General features: G+C 36.9%; 1 protein-coding gene across 1 annotated transcript; it reads right to left on the bottom strand.

Moving 5' to 3' along the window:
• Window positions 1-433: 433 nt before the first annotated feature.
• On the bottom strand, window positions 434-21971 carry LOC102061081 (prostatic acid phosphatase-like). Its single transcript, XM_005481006.3, has 11 exons — window positions 21607-21971; window positions 15697-15792; window positions 13687-13773; window positions 12650-12802; window positions 10049-10147; window positions 9149-9253; window positions 8024-8156; window positions 6551-6633; window positions 4745-4851; window positions 4007-4176; window positions 434-3216 (listed from the first exon to the last, which is right to left on the bottom strand). Exons 1-11 carry the CDS (start codon window positions 21718-21720, stop codon window positions 3098-3100), a joined length of 1266 nt encoding a protein of 421 aa, XP_005481063.1. The 5' UTR covers window positions 21721-21971; the 3' UTR covers window positions 434-3097.
• Between the last annotated feature and the right edge of the window lie 10 nt (window positions 21972-21981).

Genomic DNA, 21981 nt, shown 5'->3' with positions numbered 1-21981 from the left:
ATCAATTCAGTGAGAGGAGGTTGTTGCTGACTGAGGTGAAAAGTGCTGTGTGTGCACTACTCTCTACCATAGGCACCCAGAAAACCTTGCTGCAGAGCATCTAGTTGCTACTGTAATTATTGTAGAGGCAGGTGATGTCACTGCCAGAGGGCAAATTGAAGAGCTTCATACCATCAGCTTTATTTGTATCAAAGCAGAAGTGCTTTAAAATCTGTTCTTACAGAAGCAACAAATCTGAACATTTACTTTTGTTTGGAAATTCTAGAAGTACTGAAAGTTCCATTGTCTTTCAATAAGATGAAATGGCAAATGTTGAATTGTTTCTTTCAAGTACTTTATTGCAGTGCCACAAGTTGCTTGGAGAAAAGATATTTTCTAATCACAAACAGTCTGCAGATTATACTAAGCAAATTGTAAATATGGCTGAAAAAATAAAAAAAAAAAAGCAATGAACTTATCTACATGTACATGAACTTGTCTACTATTACTCCACTGGAGAAATTTTACTTGATTTAGACTCAGCGAGACAAAACATCTTTCCTATTAGTGAGATTCAGGGCCTACTTTACTAAGTTATTACATCTTTAATGTACCCTCATTGATTCTGAAGTTACACCATCTGAACCTATCATTACATTCTCTGTAACTTGTGTTCACTGGATCCTTTCTAAAAGTGCATATGCATTTTCAAGTATGACTATCGCTTAACAGAAAGGTGTCCCTACAATAAAACTAATTCCTGACAGCTCCTGCTGCAATAAGAATTGCCTTATCTTTTGAAATTCATTGTTACACCTTAGACTTGGGCAGCATAAACCATACAAGATGTCTCAGACACTTCACATTTTAATTTCTGTCTGAATCAACTTCTTTTTGTAAGAAGCAATCTTGGAAAAATATGTCCCATTCTGCTTCTCGAGGAGTGCAATCGACTGATTTTGTAATATTTCAAAACTGGTTCTTCCTGCACTTTATCAGTCGATACATCTTCATTTGTCAAGCATCTGACTTCCTCTAATAAGAAACATAATTTATCCTTAAGTGGGTACCAGCAGCATTGGGGATGTGGTAATGCAGAGCTCAGTATCAGGTAACCACTAACTGTGTATATATTTATATATATATATATGTATGCACATACAAGAGCAAGGATGAGTTTTGGAATTTGTTCTGAACTTTTCCCCACCTTGAGTACACTTCTAATAGTAACCAAGCCAACTCAGGCTAGTTTCCTAGAGCTGCTTTAATACATTTGGCTGAAATATAGATATTTCTTCAAGTTTTTACATGAGGATAAAAATGACTAGTTACAAGCTGAAGCTTATACATCTAAACCATCTGACTTAGGGACAGCCTTTCATCTTTTTGACAGCTTTGCATCAACCTGTTATACAAGAAAAATCCTGAACATGTCAGACTCAAATCCACCCATTGATGATGATATTTCCTAAAATAGATAAAATGGAAATGTCATGGATACTACTAAAAGCTTTTTACTGAGTGAGAAATAATTTTCAAAAGGCAGACACTTCAGTCGCTGAAGTTATTACAAGAAATGCAATGTTTGGGAAGTGCTATACTCCCACAAGCATGTTACTCTGACTTATGCTATTTAATATATGATATTTAATATCACTATATATAATTATATCACATTTCAGCTGTAATATTGAGAGCTGATCTCTAGATCACTGTCTCAGTGATAGCTTACTGAGGCTCCTGGGCTCCACATTGCAACCCACAGAATGTGAGTGAAAGTCAGTCCAGAAGCAGTGGATTCACATTGCTGTGATGCTGTGTCTGAATTAAGCAGCTCCATCCCTCAGCTTTCTCTCTTTCTGAATCTCAGCAGGACACATCTGCTTCAGCACTTTAGACCTGTTGGGCTGACCCTGCTCTTGGCACCTGTTTGTGTGGTTGTCTTGGTTTTTAAAGAGACTTCTCCAAGGTATTATAATTCACAGTATCCTCTGCAGGACTACAGGATGAAAAGGTCTGGATTCAGTCTTGAAACATACAACAATAAGGAGGATTTTATACAGCAATATTGGTGCTTATTATGCATACAGTTTGTGACACTCAAGAGCAGTTACAGAAACACATTCCCTGACATTAGAAGCTTACAATCTAAACAAAATAAATTGCACAGAAGAGATCCACATACAAAAAGCAGAATCATTGTTTTCTTACTTTTAGTGTATTTCTCGCTAACATATAGTATTGTAAACAGAGCAAGGAGTTATTATGATTTAAAATAAAAGATAACAAAGAGAATGATAGCTTGAGGAATTATTCTAAGAGTGGCTCAAAAAATGCAGAGCAAAGGATCATTCATGACTGGGAACTCAGAAAAATAGGAAAACAGTGTAGCAGCTGAAAATAGATTTTAATATATTTACTTATCCATATTAGTGAAGTTACAGACACTGGCCAAGGTGCTGTTGCACTAAGCTTCTTGCTTGATGCTTGGATATGTGACAGAGATGATCCAGTTCTATTAATTTCAGTAAGAGCTATAGAGGTGTAACTCCTTTAAAGAGCAGGCTGAAGACTTATTAGCTGAAGACCAAGGTCAAAACTCATGCATAAATTTGCATTAACAAATGCAGGAACAGTATGTTCAAATGCTGGTATGAGTCTTTTTCATACAGTAGTGCAACTTTTGCTCACTACAACTATTTTCCTGTGCATCAGCAAAATAGCCATTTATAGGAAGTAAGGTAAATATTACAGAATGCAGTTTTGAAGAAAGGCTTGTTGAGCAGCACAGAGCTAAATGGTAATAGGCAATATAAAAAAATCATATGCAATAGCATTCCTTCACCCCATTGGTTGATATAAGATTGATTAATAGTAGTAGTAGAATAAAGATATAAATTGGAGTAATTCCATCCATCCAGTAATTCCTGAAATAACATATTTCTACAGTATTTCTTACTTTAGATGTGTAGAATTTTAGGCCACAGATACCTTAGTTGTTCAAGTTTGTTGAATACGCTTTGGAGATTTTCTTGACCAAAGCAAACTGATGGGTATCAGCAACTTCAAGTATTCCTTGATGTCTAGCTGCTCTCACTTTCACTTTTTTACCTCCACTTTAAATGTCTTGGTAGCTGTTTCTGCTCCTGCAGCGTCCATAATGATAAAGGAGGTAGAGCAGTACAAGGTTAAAAAGGGACAAGAAGCCAACAGCAACATTAAATCCGATAAAAATATCTGTGAAGAACGAAAAATAAATGAAAAGGGAGTTAATGAAAGGCATATATGTATACCATTTTATATGCAAAGCTAACAGTCTAATTATATATATGTACAGTGGAAATATTTCTGGGAAGATCATATTTATTGACATGCAACATGAGAACATATACTTCAATCCTAGAAATTTGCAGATTGCTTCCTGTGCATAGGTGAATCTTGCTCCCATGTTTCCATAGGGCAGGAGGGCCTATATTTAGTTAATGAAAAAAGAAAAATAGTTTCATCGGGGATCAGCAGAATGGTGAATATCGGCAGGACAGGGGAAATAACAGGACTATTGAGAAGTAACGTGTATTGCCTTGTTCTTCTCCTCCCTCCCAGAAATAATATTCAGGCTGGAAGAGGTTATCAGTTCTCAGCTGTTAGTAGATTATGGATCAACTGCACTCAGTACAACTGCAGAAATACAGGTGCACAAATCTTGCCATGCATTTGCAAGCTGTTCTTGCTTTGCATTTGCAGAAAGTCTGATGTATCCAACATGAAAGGGATGCTTGTATAGCGCCGAGATCCGTACTTCTCTTAGATGTTTTCAACAACTGGAGATCTAGTTTTGACCACGCCTTTAGGCAGCTCATTTTGTGAATATGCTAATTTAATTTCTATTGACATTCCTTGTCCATAGTAAATCTGGCCCACACTTAAAGGGAAATCTATTGATTGTGTGAAAAGCACAAAGTTCAGAGCCACTGATAAAATATCTGCCTCCATGTCTTATGTGGAAAATACAGAACTGTTACACTACCTTTCATTTTGTCTTTCTTCCCACATTCTTTTGACCAGTTTTCTGTAATCACAGGAGAAACTAGTTCAGCAAACTTCTCAAGTGGACAAGAAGAGGTGCACCCTGGCAAAGTGAGGAGATAAGGATCCTTTGAAGTGTCGTTCCGATAATGCATTTCGATGCTATATTGCCTGATTAATGACATTGAAAAGTTTTTTTTTTTAAAAAGGTTCTTAAATAGAAGGTTTTTTACTTTGAGACAGCATGTTGGAAATAGGCTCTAACATCCTACTCTAGAACCTGTCCTCCAGTAGTGGAGGCTTTGTGAAAGACATCTGCAAAGCCCACTTTGGCAAAGCTGTTAATTGAACTGCACAGATCAACAGACAGCTGAAAAGGTCTTTCTGCAGGCTCCTTGAATGGCACCAGCACTGGGCTCCTCTAAGTCAACTGGCTTACTGTGGGAGGTATGTCTTGGAAATGTTCTTGCTATCATCTGGAGAATCAAGAAAACTTATTTTACCACTTTCTTCCCTCTCATAAGACTTGTTTTATACCTTCTTCCTGTCTTTCAAAGCATACATCCAGATAATGTAATTTTCCCTAGTTTTAATATGACTTTGTGCCTACGGGCTGTTAGTGAAGCACCTATTTAAATCAAAATTGTATCTTCTCACAACATTTGAGAGAAAAATGGTTTTGGGGAAGAGGGTAGCAAATTCTAAACACTCTTTCTTGCATCAATAAGAAGATACTTGCCCATTGCTTTCTTGGTAGAGTTCAAAAAACTGGCAAGCAGCATATGGTGGCAGTTTTCCATTGAAAATATTGAGAGCAATCTGGAGAGCCCCAACTGTGGTGTCATGCTATTGGAAAAAAAAAATCCATCTTTTACAGTCAATTAAGTCAACTAGCATTCATCCAGAATTATGAGACAAGAATAGAGAGGGAGTGGAAATGAAGATAAAAGAAAACCTGTGTAAATTTGACCATAAAAATGTGTTCAGTATATTCACCATTGGGAAAAACATGTTGACTGATTACTACAGACAGCAGGAGGCATTTCCAAAGAGTTACTGCAGTATGTGTCTTACACCATCTGGCAGGATTTTGGAGACAGATACTGAGGGAAAACCAAGATGGGGTTTGAGTAATAAATCTACTTTTTCAGTCCATTTTCTCTTTTCCTTCCTTCGGTAGTGTCTTTTGTTCCAAGGTCAGATTAAGGCAGTGTACAGTAGTATAATCTAGAGCATTTCAAGTGAAGGTACAAGTACTTTTTTTTTTTTCAGGTGGTATACCAGACAAATAGTTGTGTTCAAAGATTATTCTCCTTTCTTCCACTTCAGATTTTTTTCTATTGTTCCTTCTGTTTGGACTCATACAACAAAATCTCAGTTTGTCTTCTATTTTTATGGGATCTGTTACCCACCCACATATAGTTCCTTCATCTACCCATTACCCCTGGCTTTTGCAGGGATCATAGGAAGAGGAGCTGAAGGCAGGAAGTCCAAACACTTTGGTGCATAAATTTTGCAAGCATCTTTAGGCACATATATATATATATATATATATTTGCCAGACCTATTTATACTATAGTCTAGCAGCTATGCTTTAATTAATATTCAGGTTCTGGAATTTTATAGGCTGATCAGTTTCAAAAATAACAGTATACATGAACTCAGGTTATTAAAGCAGAAGTGAAAAATCTGGATATACTGCTCTTTCCTCTTCAGAAAGAACGTGGTAGTACTGGAGTCATGTAGGAAGGACAGTGAGAAAGATATGAGGTGTCTAGTAGTTTCTATAGGAGAAAAGATTAAATTCAGTAGGACTCTTCCTTGGAAAAGGAAATATGGAAGAGGAGTGACAGAAAATACTAAATTCATTAGAGACCCAGAAAATATGAATAAAAGCAGGAGTACTTTTTTACACAAAAGTCATTGTCACAGGATGTTGCAGATTCCAAAGGTAGAAATGAATTTAAAAAGTAATTAGGCAAGTTGATGGAAGACAGTCTGTCAAGAGAGACTAAACACAGGGGCAAATTCTGTCCCAGGAAGTCCCTAAGACACAGATTGCTGGAAGGTTTTATCACTCTCTGCTATCTTTATTCTTACATTCATCCCTGCCTTTGGCTCTTGTTAGAGACAGAATTATGGATGAGCTAAGCAGATGTTGGCCTGATGAAAGTGGCCCTCTTCACCCTCTAAAATAAATAAAATAATAGTAGTAGTAATAAAAAAGAACCCAGAGAAGAGAGATTTGGAGGCACAGCTGAAGTTCTGCTATTGCCATTATCTTTGGAACACTTCAGGAAAGATGCAACTAATAGAAACTGCACCATTGGGTTGTAGGAATAATGAAGGATAAAATATATATATATAGGGTTTTTTTCAAAATATAGTTTAACTGAAACTGAGGTGAGATCCATGCCTATGCTGTGTTCTTGTACTGATTAGTGTTTAGCTTTTTAGCTGAATTAAACTGTAGTGTATTATTCCTTCATTTAACTTAAATACTGATAAAATCAAAGCAAGATTTATGAAAGATGAAAATACTCACTGCAGAGTAGACTTCCATTTTTGTTGGTTTTGAAGAATTGGCAGCTTGTTTAATACTGTTTAAAATAATATTCACAAGGACACCTTAAAAAGATGGAAAAGAAGGAAGTGGAAAATGAAGGTATAATGCTTGAATGGAAACAAAAAAGACAAAATAATGTGAGTATCAAATATAAGACATCTACTAGGGCTCATATTCATTTTTCAGTTTAATGCAATTTTGTAAGTACAGAGAAGATATTACAGCGGGGAAAAATATGATTCATCATCCAGGTCAAGTGAAAAAGCAGGATTCACAGGAAATAATTTAGAACCATCCTGAGAACTGGTGATAATGACACTTCCAGTTCTGTTATGCTGAGATCTCTCCATTCTTTATTTTTGTTTTTTGTAGTGTTGGAATAATGACAACTGGGCTGGTCTCTTCCTCTATACATGCCAAAGAAATATTTTAACTATTAACTTCCAACATGTTACACGTTATTGCTTCTTTGCTTTTTCCAAAGCTCTTTTGTGCTTCTTCTCCAGCCCAAAGGTATTCTAAAACCAATGGGTAAGGGCAGCAGAAATTCCCTGAAGAACAGTTTATATAATTTTAAGGAAAGAGGATGTAGCTGGTATGTCAGTGAACATTAAATAGTCCTGACCATGTGATATGGGCATCTGCCAGCTAATAGGCTTTACTGCAAATTGGAGCCAGTAATTGCTATATATTTGATCCCGTGATGTGCATGCCTAGATGATGGATCTGCTAATAATTCTTTACCTAGATCTAGGCTGCACAGTAGATGCATTAGAAAGCCTAACCTCCATTGTTCCATCCTGCAAATATTCTAATTCAATTGTTTGGATTTCCTGCTCATGGATACCTGGGGATCATATGATAAATTCCAGGGTTGTGTCCTGAAGTAGTGTCAGAAAGTGCAGCACAGTCTATGTGCCCCCATTTTGGAGCTAAGCAGTAGCTCCCAGTTCTTTTAGTTCTTGCAGTATAGACATAACTGGAATCTCTCAGCTTCTACTCTGATCAGACTGTTTTGGAGCAGCTTTATATCACTCAGAGAGCTACAAATATATTGCCTGTGTTTTGACACAATATATAACTAGTACATCAAAGGGAGAATACCAACAGTAAACAATTAGAAGAAACGTTGGAGAAACAACTAAATCTAACCTACCACAAGGTAAGTAATGACCATAACTGCCTGATTTATTCCCTTAGTTTTCTATACTATTTCTAAAAAGTCTTAATACCTTTAAAAATCTGGAAAACCTGAAGATATTAATTTTTACGCCTTGTTGTGGTATTTTATCCATGCAAGTGCCAATGTTCAGCACATGTTTGAATACTTAATATGACATCCAGTGTCCATAGTTTCAAGTCAAGGGTTTGTTTGAATAATTTTTCATTAGTGAAGTGACAAGATGTTGCATTACCTCCTCCTTTCTTAAAGCTATGCATTTTTTGATTTACCTCCTTGTAGTCGTGATTTCTCTTCTGTTTTATAAACGCCAAATAATGAGAGTAAAGCCAATTCTGCCAGTTTTTCCATCTTGTTGATTACATCTTTAGTGGCCCATACAGGGAGAGTGTAATTATGAATATCCTAGTGATAAAGGAAAACAAAAGCATGTTTATAATTCACTGGTTTCCATCATTCTATCATCTACACTCACACTACTTAGTTTAGACTTTCTGAGGCTGTCCTGCAATTCTCTGCACAGTATGGTTTTACTCCAGAACATGCCTTGAAACAAATTTTGTGGGAATGGGGATTGGCCTGAAGTGAGTGAATGGGCAGAGCAGAAGCATCTAAATGAAGGAGATTCCATAATGTGTTCTTGCTATAGAGATATTTTTTTGGTGGGAAATATTGCAGACATATGTCTTCTTCTCTTTATTTCTCTGGGTCTTCATGTTATAAATATCTAATTTTTTTCTGCCTTTCCATATAGTTGTCCACATACCAGTTCTGTCACTGGGCAACTAGAGAAAAGTGTCACTCTTCAGTCATGTAACAGTGACAGTGTCTTATCATGTTTAATTACCTCAGTTTGGAGAGGATATGTTCAAAATCCTTCATGCACTGCTGGTAGTGACTGGGGCCAAATGGAATTATTCCATGCTTGGGGTCAATTTGGGCATTTTTTAACTGATAGCAATCACTGTCTCAAAAATTTTTAACTGATAGATCTTTCATGATCTCTTGTGTTCAAAATCTTAAGTATTTTGATGTTTACTTGTTAATATTTTAAGCAAATAATTTCATTTCTCTGTTAAAAATCACAAATCTATTATAGCCATCATGCTGAATAATTCTATAGCAGCATATTGGGAAGGGGAACAAGGAAATGGGAATGGTCACAGTTCTTCAAAAATGAAATGTAATTTACAGTCTCCCAAACTGTAGACCATGTTTTTCAGATATCTTTTTTTTTTACCAAAGCACTGAAATATAACTTAGATTCAAAAAAAAAAAAAAGAAAGAAAAAGTAGGAGAAAATACAACTCATCCCTGTGAAAACACATTGCCATGGTTTAATTGAAACCCAAAGTTGGAGTTATATTCCTCCCCAGCATCTATTGATTTATTATTACCTCACAATGAAGAGTGTCATATGTATTCCAGAGCTGGAAATTGTCCAGTATTTTAAGGTGATTTAGTTCAAGCCCTGTGTTAACTGCCATTGTTTGCAAAAAATCCTGTGGGGAAAAAGTGATGAGTATACCACAAATGCTCAATACACATGGAACATACATGCAGATAGATTCACCAACACCCAACCCTTTCAGAGAATTTTCACAGAATTAAGGAATAAGCTGAGTTTGAAAGGACCTGTAAGGATCATTTAGTCCAACTCCCGGCCCTGTACATGACGTTTCTAAGAATTGCTCCATGTGCCTGAGGTCATTGTTCAAATGCTTCTCGAACTCTGTCAGGCTGGTGCTGTGATCACTTTCCTGAGGAGCCTGTTCAGCGCCTGACCACCCTCTGGGTGAAAAACCTTTCTCTAATATCTGACCTTGGAGATGCAATAGTCTGGTCAGAGATGGAGAAAGCTAGATAAGCTTTCCCATGAATTGGTCTGGGAAACTTTAGGGAGCTGGAGAGAAAGAATTCTAAACAATCTGCACCTGGTGTTTTGTAATAAGCTGTTTCGCCCATAAGGTTGTTTACAAATAGATGTCTTGTTAATTAGCCATTCATGTGAAATATATTGATTAAATGACCAACCAGGTCCACCTGTATCAGACCAGTGTATAAAAGATGTGGTTTCGGTGAAATCAGGGCTTTTGCCACTTTGCCTTCTGATCTGACTCTGTGTCATCTCTGACCCAATGGTGACTTTATCTAAACAGGAGTTTAATTTTTTTAATTTGCTTTTGCATTTTAACAAAAGAAAAAGTGCAATTCCATAACTTCTACAACTTAGTTACCTTCCTTTTTCTCACATCTTGGGTTTTTTTAGATTTTTGTTTGTTTGTTTTTCCTCTTACCATGTATGGTTGTATTCTACTCTGAAATTCTTTAGATGTTTGTGTTTCATGCTGGAGTTCATCAAAACGGGGACAGTTGGGCAGAGGGAAGTTCAGCCTCTGAAACATGAAAAGAAAAACTTAGAATAGTTCTAAAATTATCAACACACCTCTGTTTTTTCTGTTCCTGAGATTAATGGTGTAATATTTTTGGACAGATTCATGCTTGTGCTAGACCAACTCAATAATTGTTTGTTTGGGTACATTAATAATTAATTAAGTTAACAAAATGAGTAGACTGGGGTAACTTGACTTTTCAATGGCTACTTGTTTCTGTATAGCTTGATTTCCCTCAATTTAACTGATTTTGGCAAAAAGAAATGGCACATGTCTGTCAAGGGATTGCTTTGAGAAATGGGTTGGGGTCCATGATCAGAAATTTTAAAAAGCTACAATTTCCCTCTCATTTTCTGTATTCTCCAAACTGTAACTTAACTCCACCTGGTACTGGAACCTGAACTGCTTCTCCGTCTACACATCCAGGTCTCATCTCTTTGGAGACAACCAGTGGATTATTGAAACAAGAGTGACAGATTGTTCTCCTGAAATATCAAAAAGCTATGGGGCTAAGGGCTCTGTTCTTCTTTAGGGATATGGTTCACTTTTATTTACTCCAAGTATGTGCTTTACAAGATCACATGATAACACACATTTGATCTGAACAGCATGTAAATACATGTGTGCTTCAAACCCTGAGCTCTGGCAAAAAAGATTTATATCAATTGCACAAAGACAAACGATACCTGATACAGCATAAAATGTCAGTGAAAAGCCATGGTGAACAAAACAAGCTTGTGCTGGTTCAGCATTTTATGTCACATCACCAGAGCATTTTTGACCCAGCACTAGTATCATCCTGTAACATTTACAGACTGCGCTTCCAGCATGTCTCCAGTGGGACATTGGCAGCAGCCACCAACTGACCCCTAGCCCACTTTCCCTTGGATAGGTTACCAAGGATGCAATTTTTCTGTAACAGCAGCACACTAAGGATGAAAGCTCAGAGTTGCAATGTGAGACTGGGGAATGTTGTTTAATTACATAATATAAATGTTTTTCTTGCTGTATGTCTTAATTATCCCTCTCTAGGTGTTATTAATTAAGCCACTCCCTTTGGCTTCATTAAGCAGTACTCAGTACTGTTGCCTGTCAAGTCTTGATAGATCTCAGCAGCTTAAAAATAAACTGTGATTATGGTTTTTTTATAGAACTGTACCTGGCTCCAGTTTCCCACTTTGTGTTGCTTGGGGCTTGAACATACCTTCAAACACCTGCTTGGTTTAACAAGGGAACAATGTTTTTTTTTTTTTCCAGGTGGTTTGCATGATAAAAAGCAGTGCATTTTGCACTGCTGCGGAGGTGTGTTTGATGGAAGCAACAGTACTCACTCCAGAAGCAGCCACAGAAATGATGAGGCACTAGAGACTCCTACAAATGAGCTTCCCTTCCTCAAACAGGTTGTTTCATTGCACTATGATTCCCCTAAGGGCTTTGAGGTATTATATAGCCAAAACTCTAACCACCCTGATGTTTCTCTTGTCTTCTGGTGAAAGGACTTCCTCTGGTGTCCTGTATTTAAATAACAATGACAGTGTTCTTTTCTGTTTAGAAACAGGGTTAAGTTTCTGGTTGAATCACACTTGCCTAATCCAGTTTGTGGGAACCCTTTCTCCCTGTACCTGTTTTCAAACATGGGCTCTAAGAATGGAGCAACATCAAAGGGAGAGAGGTGTGGCAGCCCCCTAATGAGTGAGTCCACGTCTGATGTTGGTGATGGGCAGTTATGTAATGAGTGGTTTGTACAAATTTCCTTAAAGTCAACTTCTCAAAGTCCTCAAAGCCAGAAGTAAATGAGGCTTTCTGTTTTTACACTCACAAGGTTTTTATCCTTGTTGGCCACACTGTTCCTTACACTGTCCTTGTCACAAGAGCAAGTGAAATTAAAATCTAAACCTGAGTCAGCCAGAGTGAGCTACATGAAGTAAAACTTCTACAGGACATATTATTCAGGTAGGTATACCCTTATGATCTGCAAGAGAAGTGCTAGGGTTTCATTAAATGTTTCTATAGCACTGAGCATAAAAGAGCCCTTGTCTGTAATTAGAATGCCTAAGTGCTACTAGAATAGGAAGGTAATAATTTTGAGGTCATTACAGTGGCTGGTGGAAATTCAATTCCTTGAATAAACTAAGGAAAAAAACTTGCCAAAGAGACAAGATCTGCCTAGTTGAGTGGTGTTTAGAAAAGCACTTATTTCATGTAAAGATTTAGGGCAACTTCTCTAGAATATTGTCCAAAAGTGTTCTGGTCAGAAGAAATAACCTCAGAGAAAATGGAAGTGTGTGTGGTAATTCAGGTGTTCTGCAACTATGGAAGGAGGATTTTCATGAAGCTGTTACAGTTGACCTATGACATGCTTGTCAGCCAGTAGCTGCATTTGATATTTTCTATTATATTGAACTCAAAAAGCTTAAAAATGGTTTTTTGCTATTTTCCTTTTTTCTGTTCTTTTGCTTCTGTGAAAGATTAAAACTTTATAGAATGCTTCTAGCCAGTACTCACCTGCTCTGCTGTTTTATGAAAAATGTGGACTGGAATGGGTTGCCAGAGAAGATCAGGGTTCCAAATTTGGCTGCTAGTTGGTGGAAAGAGGCCAGAAAGATACGACTGGGCACTCATAATAGTGCGATCATAATCTGTACTTTGGATGTAAAACTGAAAATAGAATGGCAAAGAATTAAAGATAAAATGGAAACTATAAGATATTAGGGAAATTTTACCCAAGTTCTTGATAGTGACTTCTTGTTTTTAGTGTTATATTTTTGCATAAAGTCAAAACAGTGAAACTTTAACTCAGCTTTCCAGGGCCCTACTTCAGTTTCACAAATGGAATTTTCAAGGCATCTTTTAATTTGGAATCTAACCTCCAGACTGAACTGAAAGAACAGGAAAACTTGATTTCAAAGAAGGATGTTTTCTATCTTATTTTTCTCAATATTAACATTGATATATATGATTTCATGGTGGACAGGTAAACAATTGGACTTGAAATTCATAAAGGTCTTTTCCCACCTAAATGATTCTATGGTCTATCAGTGATCAGGAATGTTAAAGCACTCAAAACCATAAACTTCTCTTGGAAGCATAGCAAAGGTCTTTCATACCTTCCCATAATGCATGCCTCCTAAAGAGACCAAAATGTTAGAGGTATCTTCTCCACAATGGATCTGTACTGTATGATAAGCACATCCAAAGAGCTGTTACAGGAGCAAGTGTGTAAGCATGGCCCATCACATGAATAGAGAAGTATTTATCTATGCAGTGACCATTCTTGTCTTAGTCTTAGTTGAAAAATTCCCAACTCATTCATCATGGAGCTGTTCAGTTTGCGAAAATTAGGTTGTGAAAGACCCAAACAGTATGTAAGAGCTCAAAAATAGACATTATTCTGTGTTTACCTTGACATAAGTCTGTATTTCAAAAATGTTCTTCTATTACCTGAATTTCTCCATTAATGAAATGAGTGTGATAATGTGCTTTTTTAAGTCCATAGTTCTGCTATGCCAGAGAAGTGTGCTGCAGACAGATCTGCTCTATACCTCTTGCCTGTTGTATGTGCTGTTCAAGAAGCTGGAATATCGTTTCCTCATGTACTGTCCAAGTTCAAATAGCTGCTGCATTCCAGTCTGTAAGGCAAGCATATGGGTAACTACTAGATTAAGGTGACTAGAGACTTTTAGTGTTAAAGCGTCTTTTTTTTCTTTGCCTTCAGCTATCACCTTTTAAGTAATCATTAACTTTGTATCATGTTTGTATAATGTACAGTTATTGTGGTTTAACCCCAGCTGGCAACTGAACACCACACAACTGCCCTCTCATTCAGCCCTGGTGAGACTGGGGAGAGGATCAGAAGAGTAAAAGTGGGAAAACTCCAAGGTTTGAAGACAGTTTGATATGAAAAGCAAAAGCCACACATGCCAGCGAAGCAGAACAAGGAATTTATTCACCACTTCCCATTGACTGGAAGGTGTTAGGCCTCCAGGAAAGCAGAGCCCCATCCCAGTTACTTGGGAAAACAAATGACTTCAAGCTGAATGTCTGCCCCTTCCTCTTTCTCCACCCAGTTTTATATGCTGAGCATGGCATCATATGGTACAGTATATCTCATTGGTCAGTGGACACCTGCTGCCCCAGCTGTGTCCCCTCCCTACTTCTTGTGCCCCCCCAGACAAACTCAGGGTGGTACAAGAAGCAGAAAAGCCCTTGAATCTTTGTAAGCCCTGCTCAGCAGTAACAAAAACATCCCTGTGTTATCAGCACTGTTTTCAGCACAAAACAGAGCCCTGTCCCAGCTCTCTCTCAAAACCAGAAGAACTGTGTATGTTGCAGGTGATCTAGAATTTTTAATATAAATGTTCACTTTTATCTATGAAGTTTTATGTTCTGAAGTGCTAAGATTGCAGTATCTGCTACAGAAGGGCAATGCCCCTGACTCTGTACAAAATACTATTTTCACAGTCCTGTAGATCTGTAGACATCGATCAACATTGCCCTTTACAATGTATGTCATTTAGTGACAGCTGAGAGAGGATGATTGACAGCCTAGTATTTATCATTGTCATTGCTCTGTTATTTATCCAGCCTCATACATTTGTGGCTTATATTTCTGCCTTAAGTAGCATTCTTCTGTCTTTGCTTTGGTGTGCCTGCAGTTGTCTTTGGTTGCACACTGTCTTTTCTGTTATTTATTTCTAAAGCCTGTGCTGAACTTTTTAATTTCTATCTGTCAGAGAACTACATTCCTACTACTGTTTTTAAAAAGATAGCAAAATAGCAAAAAGCTCTCAAAAAATCAATGCCAAAGCAGGGACATCTTAGTATGTAAGCTGGTAATGAGACAGTAATGCATTCAGTGTGTGAATTTTTCACATCTTTCAAGCTCCCTTCAAGCACTAAACACTGAACTGTCTCTGTTTCATACTTCTGCACCATGACAAAATGTTATTAGGAAATGCATTAGCTTCCTTTTGTTCCAGAGCTTCATATGTCAAGTAGTCAAAGAGCTAAGGCTTGATGTTAAAATGCCAGAGCAGCAAGTAAGTTCAGTGCATCCTAGTGGAACTCTGAACTGCAAGTGGCCTTGGAAAACACACTGTTCCCAGAGGCAACCTTCTCCTGCAAGTCTTCTCTTATTTTGTGAATTGGTGGTTGTCAGTCCAATGATGAGATGTGGACTTGTCACTTGACTTGGTGGGCAGATGTGTCTTTGCCCTATCACAGCGCTCAGTACTTAATGGTCATTAGAATTTCATCAGTGTTAACAGTACAGTGTTTAAACTTGCCATTTATTTAAATGCAGACACACTATCAAGAAGCTGTTGCTTTTAGGAAGGTAATTATAAAGCTATGATGAACAAGATTTCAATTTAACAATAGCTAAGAGAATAATATTGCAAAAATGTTTATGAATTAGTGGTATTGGTATTTGCTAATAGCAACTATCAGGATCTGGGATTTTTGCTAATGCTTTGGAGACACACACACAAAAAATATCTTTCCACTTCCTCTTTTAGTAGCATTTTAAAGTTCTTCTAAGAAAGTTAACATACCTTGGTGAGCTGTCCAAATCCCTGGGGCCATTCACTTTCTTTGTGTAGATCAGTTGGAAAGTTCACAATTGGTGTTCGGTCACCGTGTCGGAAAAGCTGACAAGGTAAGCAATAAAAACCCCTTGAGTTCATTACTGTTAACACTCCTTTCTTATCTGACTAGAAGTGAAGCATATATTATATTTCCAGTGTCATTTTTCAAATGAAAATGTCGGAGAGTCTGCAGAAACCTGGTCAAGTAGGATGTGAATATATTCTTTAAAATCAAGATTATGTATAATTATATTAGAATTAAGTGGGCATAAGCCTAATGATTCTTCCTTCTAGAACATTAATCACCCAAGATGTTAATGTTGGGATTGTGTTCACAGCTAGGCATCTAGACAGGAAATATGACTGAATTTTGGAAAATCAGTTCCTGTGAATATTAAGTCAGTTACTGATGTGCTTAGATTAGTATTTAATTACTTTGTCATAGACACTTGAAAATTTTTTTGTAACCTTTTTTTATAGCAGTATCTTTAAAAGAAATTCTATGTACACATGGATCTTGTGCTCAGTTTCTCAATCATCCTAATATATAAACATAAAAGAGTATAAACATTTACATTGTTGGCTTAATTAATACTTTTATTAGTACTTTTACATGCATATATAAAAATATTTTTTAAAGTCTTTAGGATTTTATTTCTATCACATTCAGACTTTGGTTGCTTTACTATCCTGAACAGTCCAGCATGCTGAGTATTAGTGTGATGCATTCAATCATATGATTTTTAATCAGAAAAATTAAATAAACCTTTTTTATTTTTATGCCAGCATACAAAGGAAATTACAGCCCTAGATTAAATGGTTCTGAAAAACTAAATTATTCCCCCATAGCATATGCTGCGTGGGCTTAGAAAAATTAAATCCACAGAAGTTTCATGTGAAACAAAATGCTGAAATACAAATTCACAGGGCTCCAGACAGCCTTCCAGGATGCTGACCCAAATTGTTGGAAAAATTACCTTTGCTTATCAATGTTCCCATCAACAACTTCTTTCCTGACTTAGCACAATAAAATGACAATGTAGCAGCATGGTATATTTGTTAATAAAATGACATTTATGCCCTAATACCTCAGTGGTACTTAACTTGTTTATAATTAAGCCACATCATTCTTGCCCAGTCATCAGAGAAGGTTGATCACGCTAGTTAGTTTGCCACTCCCACTGGGAGGTGTTCCACGTTTATATTTTTCAAAGTAAACACCAGTGGTGTGACTTAATGTTTTAATTACAGCACACACCCTTTCCATCAGCCTTCTCTAGTAATGCACATGAACCTGCTAGAGCAGGTACTGCAGAGATGGAAAATACTGTCCATTAAAGGCAAATACAATTGGATTTCTCCCTCTATTCGTTTTTACAATAGACAACAAAGTTTGCTAGAGTATAAGTTACCATTAGAACATGTAGAAGACTGCTTATTATGTTTTTTGTTTTGCCAGCTTAATTTCACTATGTGGCCAACCCAAAATTAATATTTTGCAGCGAATTGAGGAGGGTCTCCACCCTCATTATCAAGTTTGTTGTGTAGGGTTTTTTTTCCTTTTCTGTGCAATTTTTAATCCTCTTTAAATCTCATTTCTTGTAATTTGGAATCTCAGCTGGTTCTTTTTAGCGATTTGTCTGTGCACCTGTAGTGAGCAGGAGAATAAGTTACATTGTCTGGTGGCTGATTCAGCTGAGTGCAAGAAAAATGGGTGATAAGGACTTTTGTACAACTGCTCATTTCCTTATGCTTACGTACATAAGTGTCAGGTAGGATTTATTAGTTTTTCTGGACAAGCTGGTACCTGTGTCAAGAGTGAAGGGTAAATTCCCAATCACAAAATAGCTGCATCGTTTCTTGTTAAATTATCCAGCTTCACAGCAAAGCATTTTTATAGGTAATTGACAATTGTTCAAACTGACTGGCATGTTCAAATGACTATTTTTATGCATATTTTAGGCAATAATTAACAATAGATCAACACTTGGAGATAGATATGCCCTTTTTAGTAGAGAAAAATTACTGACAATGTGTTAGATTTTAAATACTGGTTTGTGATGGTTTATGTTCAATGTTCTGCCTAACCCTGAGTGTGTCACAACAGTCAACCCAAAGCTTTCAATAAATCAGAACAGCATTTTTTCTGATAGAAGTTAGTGTGCAGAAAGATCAAGATCAAAAGATATATATGAGCAGGAGATGTAAAGAAAAGTATTTTATTTCTTTGTAACCTTAAGAATTTGAAGCAGTGGAGGTGTGCTCTTCTAAAAAGAAGCTTAGTTTCTTTAAGTCCACACAAAAGAGGAAATAAAATTTAAGATCCTTCTTCATATTTCTGCACCTTCATTGCACAGTGTCACATAAATATGGTATCAACGCTAAGCTGGAAGCAGCAAGAGGGGAACAAACACTTAAAAAAGCAGAACTCTGTTTTTAGGAATTGAAGGATAAACTTCTTAGAGCCAGCTGGTTTTTGTATATGCTCAAACCTTCTTACTACTTCTGAAAATGCTTGCTTCAGATGCAAATGAAGCAATGACCACACGGGCTACCACTTAATCTAAAAGACTAATTCATTCACTCACAGCTGCATCTTAGGAGACTTTTTCTAAAATTTGAAGCTGTGTTTTTCATTAGAACTCTTGATAGGAAAAGAAAGTGTATCCCTACAGATCATACCTTACTCATCAATATGAGTTTCTCTACACTCATAGTTTCAACTGTTTTAAAAATTAGTTGATTCATCAAATTAATTTAAAAATATGTGTGCTGCAGCATTTATTACTCCTGACCAACAGATTACCTTCCTGACCTTTCAGGAGACACAAAACATGGTAGAATGAAAGAAGAGAGCAAGTAAGCATCATTAAAAGTGAAAAGACTCCAGAAATCAAGAAGGGGGCAATGGTAAGGGCAATGTACACAAGAGGAGAAAACAGATCTGTTTGGTATATTAATTTTGGTACTCCTTTTGAAGTGCTTCACTTCAGTTCTCGAAAGCAATAGGTGAATAATTACCAAATTCGTTATCCTCTCCTTCCACTCTGATAAGGCTTGAATCTGATTTGGTGTCTGGGTTCATCATTCACTCATGGTAACTTTGTGAGCATGATCACTTCATGTGAAAATGGTCACGTGAGTCAGACTTTGGCCAGCATTTGCTTCCATTGTTGTCAGGTGAAAAATCATATTGGAGACAATCTGGTGCAGAGGAGGGGGTGCACTGAGAATATGGCCTGTGTAGCACATATATATATATATATATATATATATATATATATATATATAAAATCTTCATTTAGAAATGCCATGAATTACAGTGAAGTATCTGTCTCTGAGTGATCTTGCAGACATTTTTATTGACAGACTTAGCTTTAGACATAAAGATCTCTTTGAAGCCTGGAGTAGGAAGGGAGAAACAAAAGTGAAGTGAACCCATCATGCTGCTAGTTCAGGGAAACCAGATGTAGAAGTACTGAGCATGTTTAGTCAAGATTTCAGATGGCTTGGCTTGATTAGAGAAATCACGCTCAGAGATAACATGCTCAGTCAACGCTTCCTATCCTGAGTTACAAGAAGAAAAACATGATGAAACCACAGTGCCTCAGAAACCACACCTCTTTGTATATATGACAGGTGAAATGTGTGTATGTAGAGGCAGAAGGTTCAGGTCAGAACTTCTTTAAACAGAGGCAATAAATCAGTACTTCATTTCTACTTGGGTGCCTGATTTTCCTACGTATTTCCTATTTTCTTCTTTAAAGTTTGTGTTTTTAAATTTAAATTCTGCCTTTAATCTTAAATTTATTGCACAAGATTGTGGTGAAAGCTAATGTTTACATGTAAGCAAAGAAATTTAAAAAGCATTTTGACAAATTGGCTTGAAGTAGAGCTTTTCAGAGAACAGGGCTTGTGGCCAATAGTCAAAACGCACAGAGTCAGCACAAAGTTGGAAGTTGTGAGGAGACAGTGAGACACCTTCCCAGGCATAGCACAGTTCTAGAAGTGAGAAAAAGTGAACATTTTTCTGTTTCTTCACTCCTGCAGATGTATTTTATATTGTGCAGTTCTGCTAAGGAAGTTTTAAAACGTCATTATGACAATTTTCACACTGCTGTAATACTCCCAGGTGAAAACATAGTAGCTTACAGAACAGCTGGACAATGGCTGTTGAAGTGTGTCAGAAAATGCCTTTCAGATTTACCTGACTGTAGCAATACCCTCATTATATCCCATTATATCAGTGGTATATTCACTGATGGGGTCAATTCCTATGCTGTATATTTATATAGCAATTCTGTTTCTATGAAAATTCAGTCAGTGATTTCAGAAGGCAAAATTCAATAGAGCATACATAAACCATGCCTGGAGAAAAAAATGTATATTGCGATAATATTAAACCTATTGTAACATTATATGTGATTGGTCAGCCTAAGCAAAAGTAACAGGTTTAAAAGGAAGACAGCCCAAATGAAATTTACCTACTATTTAATGTTTATTGTGACAAGCTACCCTAGAAATAGTAGAAATAGTTTTTTGGTTGGTTGGTTTTTGTGGGTTTGTTTTTTGTTGGTATTTTTTTTTTGGTCAGGTTATGGTAAGCACAGTTATGGTAAGCAGATGATTTTGGCTAAGAAGCCTCTCTCTCCAAAGTGGTAAACATTTCCAGTAACTTTCTGCAAAATCATTGCTTGTCAAAACACAATAACAGTAATTCAATAAAAATCTCATTCCTTTCAAGGAGTTAATGCTCCAAGGCTTGCTGTCTACCTGTTTTCATCCAGTTTGCCCTGTTACCAAGTATGCATGTTTTTCCAATGGTAACAAGGGCATGCAACATTCAGTATACAGAATGTTACTGGAATTAGCGTCAGGTCCCTGCTATGTGTGGTGTCTCAGCAGGAGCAGGAACTGGTTTTTCCTGTGCACTCTGGTCTTCCTCCAAGCTGTGCATGCACAATGCACCCAATGTGGCTATACATGGAGTACTCCTCCTGGAGCCAAAAGATATGTTTTGGATAGAGTACTTCTGCACACATAATGTCTCAAATAGGGAAGGGCTGAAGGAGTGGATCTTCAATTGCCTATTTATAAAAGTTCATTCCAAACTCCTCAACCTTGTACAGAAAATATTCCTTTATACTAACTATTCTTTATCATTATACCTTTTGTTTAAAAAAAAGAATGAAAAGGACCATTGTTCAACCTTTGTAATCCAAAGTATTACATTGAATCAATGTCTCTTTTTCTAGAGGTATTTGGGAAAGTGACATTGAAGTAGTGTTTAGCTACTTTGATATGAGAAATGGCCCAGCAAAAGAATTATTACAGTTTGTTTTCAGCCTAAGTTAATACAACATGTCTCTCAAATCTCCACTTAAAAACACCTGTCTAGTTTCTCAGTGTACTGCTGTGACAATTCAGTTATTATGAAATGGAAAATATTTATTTTGTGTGTTTATGTGTGGTAACTTCTGTAACATGATAAGCTTCAGCTTCCAAGCATAGAAGAGGTAGTCTCTAACACTATGCATTGGAGTATCAGTTAAATTAAGGAAGAATCGGTAAATGTGGACTTTGCATCTCTTAATTCCTCTGCACTATGCATCTACCACAAAGTCAGTTATCTTGAAACAATAATTAGGAGATTAGGAGATTAAATAATTAGGAAGATTAGGAGATTAAAATTCTAACAACCAGAGACATTTTTATCTTTCTTTAGGTGAGGTCTTTAAACACAGTAAGCAGAAGAGCAGCAGTACTTATTTCTAAGTTTGAACACAAGCAAAGAAACTGTACACCTTGTCTGATTCAACAGACATGTAATTCTGTCCCTGCAATCCCCACAACAAAACAGACACCAAATCTACTTACTACAACCACAAACTTCAGTTCTCGTGCTGCAGTAGTCTGTTGAAGCAGAATGAGAATAATGTGAAAAGAAAAACACAGGATCCTAGACAAGTTGGGAAGCCGTATCACACCCATCCTGACAGGAGAGGAAAGAAAGACTTTGTAGTTCCAGCAGCTGCTCAGGCTCAACTGTGAGACGTCAGGCTGTACCTTCAGACGGGGTGGAACTGCCGCTGGTGCATTTCAAATCCAAGAGGAATGTTGTGTGACTACGCAACAAATTGCATCGCCCTTTGTTTTCAAATTACTGTTTACATTCTTTTTAATCAAATCATAATTCTTTTTTTTCCTGTAATATTTTTTTTCTTTTGGAGTGTGAGGATGAATTTAAGATAC

Source organism: Zonotrichia albicollis, chromosome 1, assembly GCF_047830755.1.
Source record: "Zonotrichia albicollis isolate bZonAlb1 chromosome 1, bZonAlb1.hap1, whole genome shotgun sequence".
Classification (NCBI taxonomy): domain Eukaryota; kingdom Metazoa; phylum Chordata; class Aves; order Passeriformes; family Passerellidae; genus Zonotrichia; species Zonotrichia albicollis.
Note: the sequence above shows the minus strand (reverse complement) of the source record. Positions and strands in the feature narration are given on the sequence as shown.

Bases quoted from the DNA above. Each gene is read 5' to 3' on its own strand.
- LOC102061081 (XM_005481006.3), bottom strand. From the start codon at position 21,720: ATGGGTGTGATACGGCTTCCCAACTTGTCTAGGATCCTGTGTTTTTCT. The intron at 9,254-10,048 runs GTAAGAGGAAAA...TTTTCCCCACAG, and splicing joins GTAGAATACAACCATACATG to GATTTTTTGCAAACAATGGC. The intron at 8,157-9,148 runs GTAATAATAAAT...CTTTATCACTAG, and splicing joins ATGACACTCTTCATTGTGAG to GATATTCATAATTACACTCT.